Source organism: Nematostella vectensis, chromosome 7, assembly GCF_932526225.1.
Source record: "Nematostella vectensis chromosome 7, jaNemVect1.1, whole genome shotgun sequence".
NCBI classification, from domain to species: domain Eukaryota; kingdom Metazoa; phylum Cnidaria; class Anthozoa; order Actiniaria; family Edwardsiidae; genus Nematostella; species Nematostella vectensis.
The window spans coordinates 10,231,963-10,242,264 of NC_064040.1; the positions used below are offsets into that span (position 1 = coordinate 10,231,963).

At 41.2% G+C, this 10,302-nt stretch overlaps 1 protein-coding gene across 2 annotated transcripts; it reads left to right on the forward strand.

The window, feature by feature from the left end:
• The first annotated feature begins 26 nt into the window (after window positions 1-26).
• LOC116602324 lies at window positions 27-8,865 on the forward strand. Of its 2 annotated transcripts, none has more exons than XM_048730710.1 (4): window positions 27-163; window positions 5,660-5,774; window positions 6,250-7,001; window positions 7,278-8,865. In XM_048730710.1, the coding sequence occupies exons 1-4, from the start codon at window positions 88-90 to the stop codon at window positions 8,675-8,677; spliced, it is 2,343 nt and encodes a 780-aa protein (XP_048586667.1). In that variant the 5' UTR covers window positions 27-87; the 3' UTR covers window positions 8,678-8,865. The 2 variants fall into 2 exon arrangements, with proteins under 2 accessions (XP_048586667.1, XP_032219618.2); XM_032363727.2 differs by having other exon boundaries at window positions 107-1,193.
• Window positions 8,866-10,302: the final 1,437 nt, after the last annotated feature.

The following is a 10,302-nucleotide window of genomic DNA, read 5'->3' on the forward strand; positions in this document are numbered from 1 at the left end:
TTAGCCAACTTCTGGGGTGTTACGAGCAAAAATGGACGTGGGCTATCTGCTAAGTAAAATGTAAGAAGAAAAGCCCGAGCTTAAACCATGTGGGACTTGTTGTGGGAGTGGAGCGTGATGACAATCGCCGTTATGGCGGTTGTCTGCCACGATGAAGTCACAGGTATGATTTCGCGATTTTAGGATAATATAATCAAACTGTAATCATCAAAACTGAAACAATTTGTAACAAAAAGATGCGTGGGCTAAATTTAGTTTCATAAAAATCTAAAAATACAAGTCCAATTCAACCCCTTACTGTACTATATGTACATGAGATGACTACATGGACAAGCTGTCTTCATAAAAGCTTATGAACGACCACTGTTCCTCCAAAGGCTTCTTGTTTACTCACTGAATTATCGCGTCACTTAATTTTTGCGAATCTTTCAAAATCGCGAAATTAAAGATACGCGAAAATTAAGTGAGAATGTGTAATAACGTAATCATAATGTGTAGCGAGTAACGCCAAACAGTAAAATAAAAAAAAATTATTTCGCGATTTTAGGATAATATAATCAATCTGTAATCATCAAAACTGAAACAATTTGTAACAAAAAGATGCGTTGGCTAAATTTTGTTTCATAAAAATTTAAAAAATACAAGTCCAATTCAACCCCTTAGTGTACTATATGTACATTAGATGACTACATAGACAAGCTGTCTTCATAAAAGCTTATAAACGACCAGTTTTCTTCCAAAGGCTTCTTGTTTACTCACTGAATTATCGCGTCACTTAATTTTTGCGAATCTTTCAAAATTGCGAAATTAAAGATACGCAAAAATTAAGTGAGAATGTGTAATAACGTAATCATAATGTGTAGCGAGTAACGCAAAACAGTAAAATAAAAAAAAAGCCGAAACATTCGACATTCCATCGAAATTTATTCTGAATGTTCTGGAACAATCCATGATTAATCAGAGAGATCAATTAAAATTACCGCACAATTAGAACACATGCATTGTGATGTTGCGTACTCAGTTGTGTTAATTAGCCAACTTCTGGGGTGTTACGAGCAAAAATGGACGTGGGCTATCTGCTAAGTAAAATGTAAAAAGAAAAGCCCGAGCTTAAACCATGTGGGACTTGTTGTGGGAGTGGAGCGTGATGACAATCGCCGTTATGGCGGTTGTCTGCCACGATGAAGTCACAGGTATGATTTTGCGCATGCGTGCGCTTCGAAGCCATGAAGATATCGCTTTTGAATCGTGCTATTTCTTTTTTTGTTAAATCTCTGATCGAGTCGCCAGAGGACGATAAAAATTAAATATTTCAATCAAAATAGGCCTTTTTTGACAAAGAAACTTTCTGACGTTATTTGTAAGCGCTAAATAAGTTACGTTTTTATTGCTGTTATTTTGCCGCCAAAAGCCGAAGCGCGCGCTAGTTTGTCACCCAAACATTCACGTGATCCCTTAGCGCAATTCGCTATATCTCGCTATTCATAGATCCGACGAGCGCACGAATAACCAATCAGAAAGCAGAAAATAGAAGCCAGCGAAGTGCAACCCAAATGTCCCACAAATTGTACAACATGTCGGATGAGGTCTGTAAATCCTGCTCGGGATTATCTAAAATATAGACGTTTATAGGGGTTTTCCTGCGATTTGGGAAATAAAAGACGGTTACCTAACATGATAGAAATTGATTTTTTGTCTTAGTTTGGTGAAAATCTTGTAGAGAAGCATAGAAATAGATAACTACAAGTTTGGTTGTTGAATGGAAACTACCCGAATCCAGCTCGAAATACGAAAACTTGGAAATGATAAGATAAAGCGGTGCTCTCTTCGGTAGGTACTATGTGTTTATGTGCTTTCAAAGCTAATTTTGTCAACTTGCAGTGATTTAAGTGCGGGGAAAAGAATGCCGAATTCGTTGTTTACGCCTGACTTTTAACACATTGACCCCTCAACCGGCCTGTACCGGCTTTGGGAAGCACCCACAACCCAAAAAATTCATAAATGCAAACTAAACACAACAAGATGAAGATACTCAGGCATCAGTCTAAGGGATAAATGGTCTTGAAGATATGCGTCCAACCAAGGTGTTGGCAACTACTCTTAAGCCAAATAATAGCACAGGTCCTTTGACAAATCTCAAATCGAACAAGGAGAGAAAAGCAGAATCACCCCTCTCAATAAAACGCTCAAAATACAACACAAGGGAGAGAGATCAGCAAACACAGCTCAAGACACAAATAGATACCTTTATTCTGATCCTCCAGGTTCATTTCCATGGACTCAAAACACAATGTCCACTCCTTGAAGGCTTGTAAAACCACGAAGATGCCTTTACGGATTGAAAAGCATTCTGGGAGATCCAGGGAAAGATTCACGAGGGGAGAGCCAGTCAACACTCCTCCCCCCAAAGTCAGATTGTTTTTATAAGTCTTTTCACCCCGAAGCCAAACAAATCAATTCCAGGTCATACAGACCCAGAATTGAAGTGTAAACAATTTTGGAATCCATTTGGTTTCAGAAAAGACAGCATTTAGGAGAGCTGTGGTGATTCATTAGAAAATTATTTTTTCTCATCCAGGCAAAGCCAAACAAGAAAAAATCATCATGAATCCACCTTTGCTTGCAAATATCCATAAGCAAAGCACTCAATTATGCCCCAAAAGACTTCATGATGTCCTGAGACACTCTCCTAATATGCTCATAGCTGTATTTTTGATGAAAAATACAAGCAACCATCAACTTGTGCTGGCTTCAGCACAACGACGAGGGATTAAAAGTGGGGACCGCAAAGCACTGTTGGAAAGCTTGAATACCGCTGACTAGGTGCAGCTGTGTTTGACTTTGACGGGCTGTATAAAACTCAGAATAGGGGGGAGGTATCTGTTTTCAGTCTGTTTTTTGTAAATTCAACTCAAAAATAGCCAGGAGTCAATGGGTTAACTACATGTTTTATCGGCAAATGTCAAGATTTACAGCAGTAATACAAACGACAGTCTTATCATTCTTATATGTAATTGAAGTAACCTAGGATAATATCAAACCAAGAGAGCATAAGATAAGAGAGGGACACTGGTATTACCCGCGCGCCACGTCGATTCCGAATCCGGCTATTTTTAGTAACCACCACCCCACCACTGCGCGTGAGCATTTTTACTCACCCTACCCCCGCGCTTTGGCATTAAACATCTCGTTGTTTGCCGCTATTTTGTGACATGAAACCGGAAAAAAAAAAACACCCTATTTGCACAAATACCATCGAAAATGTCATTCTAGCATCAAGGATACGGGCAGTTGCAGTATATTAAGGGGGTGTAGTACTTCGAGGATTGCAAGATTTCCAAAACGAGACTTCATTCAAAATCAAGAGCGTAAACCTCGTGCTTCAATCACCGTTTTTGCTCTAACTTGCTGCTTGTTCGTGGTTTCTCGACATTCATTATCTTCCTAATGGTCAAACGAAATCTGTAAGTTAGACATTAGATATAATATTGATTTTTGTGAATATTCCGGTGAATTGAGAAGGAATCCAAGAAAAAGACATTTTATAAAACTATCGTTGTAACAAGGGAATGCATTTTTGTGATGATCAAAGCCAGCAAGCTAAAGTATCTGAGCTTTTGTAAAAGTGAGAAAATAAAAAGGGAGATATTACTGTATTTCTTTGATGTTGTTATGATTATATGTTATATTATTATGTTGTTATCATACAAGCTGGTGTCGGGATTTGAATCAAACGCAGTATCACAGCCATTCTATCGCTCGTCGGTTTTTTCTTTCTCATTTCACTTCGCCGCTCAGACAAACAAAACAGTCAAACTATTCAGGGATTTAGCTTTCTGTGAGTATATTTGCCAATCTTGGTAACTTAAGTTAGACTTGTTTTTTTCTTCCGAGTTCTTTTAAATGATCTCTTTTCATTCCCATCGAGTTGGCAAAATAACAAAACGCAACCCGCGGGGATTAGGACAGAATAAAGGGAGCAAATCCTCACGTGCAGTGGTGGGGTGGTTGTTACTAAAAATAGCCGGATTCGGAATCGACATGGCGCGCGGGTAATACCAAAGTGTCCCTCTCTTATCTTATGCTCTCTTGATCAAACACAATTTTTAATGGTAGGACTTACACTGTTCTTGTATATTGGTTTGTTTTGCTTTTTGTGTTTCGTTTCTTCGCAGAAATTTTACGTGTTTTTCTGCAATTTGAGTCCCAACTCTACACTAAAAGTGGCCGGTCAAAGAAAACAGGACTATCACTTTCTACGCAGACCAGAAGATGCTTATTTTGCTTGTCCAGATTCGTAGACAAATATCTCAAACCAATCTCTTTGCCGTCGATTGCCGACTTTTTGTGGGAAATTTGTGGGACCACATGGCTGTTATTGCATCAACCCTTTCCTGATTGGCTATTCGTGCGCGCGTGATTGACATGTCGGATCTATGAATTAAGCTTTGCTTGTGGAAAGAGGAAATAGCAATAGCTTGATGACATACCAATAGATTTGCGCTTTTAACGGATATAACTTTGTACGCCTAAATAAATAGCTTTAAGGGTTTTGAAATGTTTGGACCTTTTCTGCTGCAGGTCGTAAGTGATGTTTTATTAAACTTGTTGAAGTTTTTCCCGTGAACAATACTTTCAAACATTTGAAAACACTAGTGACCAATATCTGCGGCCACTATAAAACAAAGTCCCAAAATACTGAACACTAAAAGGATGTATGAAGATGCCCCTATTATTGGTTCGACTGTGACATGTATCAGCCACAAGGACTGCCACTTCGATGCCACTGTATAAAGCCCTGTCCACACGTATCCGGAAATTTGTGAAAAAGCTTTTTTTTTTTTACGAATACGGCTTTTGTCCACATGTATCCAGTAAATTTTCTGGCCGTATACGGGAATATTTTAAAACGGTCTCCAGAGTGGAAATATTTGTTATCGGATACGAATTCGTATACATGTGGACGGTCGTATCCGGAAATATTCGAATACGCTTACGTCATTCTGTTGGATAATAAATAACACTTATATAACGTGAAGCCTAGATCTAGGCTTCACGTCGAGTCCAAAGAAGATGGAGTACAACAACGCTGTAGCTTCTTTGGTAGTTGCTCTGATTTCTAGCTTATGATATCATGCGTTTAAATAAATGCGGTTGGGATAAATTTGCACAACCAATACATCAAAGATCGACAGACGTTTTGAGATTTTTAACAATGAATCGTGAGCACAATAAAGTTAAGAAAAGAAAAGAGCGAATTTCGCCAAAGGATTCTGGACACGACCAGGAAAGAAGAATACCATTGCAGAAGCTAGCAGAGTTGAGACCCTACATTGAGGTAAAAAGACCATTGAATGCGTCCTAATTTTAGGATTCTCTCGGGCAAAAGAACTGGGCACTAGAGCAAATAAGAAAACTTCTATGTACAATCGGACACGTTTGGACGGCTGAAAACGATTCGAATGCGCTGCGTGTGGACGCCGAAATTTTCGCATCCGCAAAAAAATGTTTCCGGGATAACAAATTTCCGGATAGGTGTGGACAAAACCTAAATCTTCTAGAAACATTGGCAGATACTTAACACAACTTTGGGCCTACCAAATGCTAGGGCAGATCGATAATTGTCAAGCTTATGTTTAACTTTAATCGTGTTTTGCAGGCTTTCTTATGCTGTGCTTCCACAACCGGTTTTTTCATCTCTCTACCACCATGGCGAAGATGATATTGCTGTATCTAGTTATGCACTGTGTTCCGATCATGATACCCATAAGGATGTGAGTACAAAGTTGGCGTTTGTTCACAACCACCATTTCTTCAAAATATGGCAACTTGATAAAGAGTGCGTGTATAATAGCAACCTGAGCAAAATCCTAGCAAATCGATCATTGTGTTCTTGTGTTCAACGTCCATCCAAAAAAGTCTGACATGTGAAACCATCTTCTGTTCTGATCGTTTTCCTTTTCCGACCTTTTCTTAGATAATAACATTCAATCCTGAAAGACATTGTGAGGCAGTTACTTATTATAGCGTTTATTTTGCGCAATCGCGAAAGATATTTCCAAATGATTCTTTCATTTGTTGTAATTTTCTTAATAAAAATCATACTATTGAAACAAACGATCCGGCCAGACTATGGATAATCCAAGGCGGCTCTGTGAGTTATGTGATGTGAAGCTCTTTTAATAGATAAAACATATCCTCTTTTTTGAAATGGTAATTTATAGCTAGAAACATGGTTGTCTTTTTTAGTTTGGCTCGGTGTTACAAAGGGATTTGCCGTCTAGAATTGGACAAAGAGCCTTATGAACCCCTATTACGTGTCTACTGCGACCCTTTTGTCGACCGATACGACTCGAGCAACCCCACCAGCGACGCCTACGATTCCAGCGACGTCGAGTGCGTTGTGTTTGACCCCGACAACGACAGCGATAGCAGTACGTTATCCGTGTTTCTTGAGCGGTACATGAGTGACGGTTGGGAGGGGCCTGAACCTTATAAGGAGCATCACGTGATCAATAGGAAGGAATGGGTTGTGACGTCAGACGATGGTAGTTCTGAGGATCGTTATGAAGATGACTTATCGTCTGCCAATGAGCTCGGATACGCAAGCGAGACGGACTCGCAGACCAGCTCGAGCGGAGTAAATCCATCATCTCGGGTATCAGGTCCTGTGAATTCAGAGACAAGCGAAGGGAAAGCGAGAGAAACCCCGGATCTCGCAAACCCAAACTCTAGCGGGAGTTACCATGAGGACAAGAAACACGTGACCATGACCACTGCTGCCAAGTCGCGTGGTAGTACTACCCTAGGCACCGAGGATGTTCTGAGCGTGGGTCTGATAGCGCAGTTCGTGTACAAAAAGCCTGATAACAGTGCGGGAGTCAATCGACGTCGCACGAGGAACAAGGTCTTGTCGTCAAACACTCGTCTCTCCGTCTGTGATGAGTCTCGAGAGAGAATCAAAACACTTGATGATGTCAAGCGATTTCAGAAACTCTCAGGTAAGCCAAAGAAAACACTAAATTCGAAAAATGTAGATAAAAATATCAACATCATACACGATGCCTTCAAGATGCCGGCATACACTAGTTTATTGTGTGACATCGTGATGATATCAATAAAATTTCAGAAACTCTTAGTTAAACAAAATAATAACGCTCCAAAGAACGCTTAAAAGAACGATAAAAAGAAATATTCCAGGGTGTACCGACTGGCATGCTACATGAACCTTTGTTGGATTGTACACCTTCCAAACCTGTCTAAATTGTCTCTCCTAGGAGTTATCGAAGAAGTAGAAAGACCAAATTTAGTTCAGAAAGATTGCGACAGCATAAACTCTTACCAGCTAGTTACTTCATCTTGTCGGAGAAGGAAACAACATATCACCAAAAGGGCAACAGCACAACGCGTCAACAACGTAGACGATGACAGCTTCATGGATGAGGTTTACACGTACTTTGTGAGTCTTTTCCAGGAAAATGGTGAACAAATTCCTGGAAAACACACCGCCGTGACTCACTCGAGCGCTGCATGTGGTCAAAAGAAAGACCAAGCCAAACTAGTACAAGTAGACGATGAAGGTTTTATGAATGAAGTTTATGCATACTTTGTGGCGCTTTTCCAGGAAAATGACGTGCAGGGACATCAGCGAACAACTTCACGTGTTGATAAAAACGCCAATCAAGTCGACAGTAATGTTGGGCTCTTAGTCGACCTGCTTGGAGACTTTTCCTTAAGGCGCTTGTTCGCTGAACCTAAGTCAACTCCGTGCAAGGGGCAGCAGACTGTCGCCGATAACTTTCTAGATGACATTTATGCATGTGTTAAGATGCTTTTTCAAGGTACTGATGAAAATCACGTACATGAAGAATTCTTGGAGCCAGCTCTGCTGGCACGTGGTCAAGAGATGTCAGCAAAGGAAATTGGCAATAATGGTGACGTACATGCACGTGAAGACCTCGTGAATCCCGTTTCACCTATGCGTGATCAAAAGGCACTAAGAAAGCAAGATCATGTCGAAAAAGAAAATGACATTGTTAAGCCAGCTTTAGCTACATCTGATCAGGAAGTACCAGAAATAACCAGTGGTACAAGTGACGACGCATGCGCATGCGATAACCTTGTGGACGAAGCAATGCCTGCACGTGAGCAAGAGAGACCTAATGTTGCAATCAGTATTTTGCCACCAGATGAACACGCGAGTCTAGTTCAACCTCCATGTGATCAAGTAATGCAGCTTGAAGATATCAGCGGTGACGTTGAAGAACTTGATCAGCAAACAGGGCCAGCTATGCACGTACGGGATCAAGAGGGACCTGATGTTGCAATCGGTATTTTGCCACCAGATGTACACGCGAGTCTAGTTCAACCTCCATGTGATCAAGTAATGCAGCTTGAAGATCTAAGCGATTACGTTGAAGAACTTGATCAGCAAACAGGGCCAGCTATGCACGTACGGGATCAGGAAGCTCCAAACCCAAATCATACCATCGACGGCAAGCAAGAACGTGATCAAGAGGTGTCAAAAGAAGACGACATCAGTGGAACAAGTGATCAGTGTGTGCATGTGATTGCTGATAATGCAGGTGATCGGCTCACCAAGGCTGTCAAGATTAGCGCAGTGGTGGTCGGGCTCGGGGTCGGTGCATACCTGCTGTATCGTTACCTCCGAAAGTAACTTTTTTTTTTTTATTCTGTTAGTATGGCGGTTCAAAGGCAGAGCAGAAGCGAGAAGTTTCCCTTATTGTTGAGTATAGCTAAAGTTTAAATCAAAGGTTAAGAAGGGAGCAGTGACTATAGTAAAAAAAGTTAGTGACTAGTTGGAAGTATTGAGGACTATATAGTCGAAAGTTTTAAGGTTTTGGGTCAGGATGTTAAAGGGCCAATCGTGTGATAATAGTTTCCATCAGCTTGTGTATGTTGGTAAGGATTTAAAGCTGTTAGTTGAGTTTTTTGTCGTTGGTATGTTGTTGGGTTGGCTGCTTGGTCGAGTGGTTTGATAGTCGTGCTAATCATAGGATTGTGTAAGGTGGTCTAAGGTTTGTTTGCTAGTAGTTTGATATGGTGGCGTTGTGGCTAAGGATGTTAACGTGCAAAGGTACGATGGAAAGCTAGGTAGTGATCAAGTGAGGCTTCACCTTTGGGCAACGCAGGCGAAATTTGTCAGATTGTTGTCCCTGAAAAGCGCCATGTAAACCAGCTTTTGGCGGTGTTGGCTTGCCTCTCAGGGACAGCCTCTATGACAAGTGTCTGTTAGGTCTACTATGACAAGTGTCTGTTAGGTCTACTTTGGTAAATTGTGATCAAATGGGGCTTCGCCTTTGGGCAATGCAGTCTATTTCGTCAGATTGTTGTCCCTGGAAAGCGCCATGTAAACCAGCTTTGGGCGGTGTTGGCTTGCCTCTCAGGGACAGCCTCTATGACAAGTGTCTGTTAGGTCTACTATGACAAGTGTCTGTTAGGTCTACTTTGGTAAATTGTGATCAAATGGGGCTTCGCCTTTGGGCAATGCAGTCTATTTCGTCAGATTGTTGTCCCTGAAAAGCGCCATGTAAACCAGCTTTGGGCGGTGTTGGCTTGCCTCTCAGGGACAGCCTCTATGACAGTGTCTGTTAGGTCTACTATGACAAGTGTCTGTTAGGTCTACTTTGGTAAATTGTGATCAAATGGGGCTTCGCCTTTGGGCAATGCAGTCTATTTCGTCAGATTGTTGTCCCTGAAAAGCGCCATGTAAACCAGCTTTGGGCGGTGTTGGCTTGCCTCTCAGGGACAGCCTCTATGACAGTGTCTGTTAGGTCTACTATGACAAGTGTCTGTTAGGTCTACTTTGGTAAATTGTGATCAAATGGGGCTTCGCCTTTGGGCAATGCAGTCTATTTCGTCAGATTGATGTCCCTGAAAAGCGCCATGCAAACCCGCTTTTGGCGGTGTTGGCTTGCCTCTCAGGGACAGCCTCTATGACAAGTGTCTTTTAGGTTTGTATTTGTGTGACAAGTGCTGGATAAATCCGGTTCGGACCGGTGCTAGTAGGTGTTACATATATGATCCAAGGGTTCAGATCATTGCTTTTAAAGAAATCGGCAAGTTGTTAATAGGGCTTGCTTGATTATGTAAAATATGTTAGGTTTCGGAAGGTTAATTGTTGGTTGTATGTTTTGAAGGTTTAGGTGGCGAGTACAGAGGAAGATAGCTTGTGAAGTGGAAAGTGGTAGATAGAAAGCGGGTAGGATATCACGTGATTGTTGACTTCGTTTGGCTGGTGTTAAGTTTGCAAGAAAGGTGTTTCGAGATTGTTGATTTGTT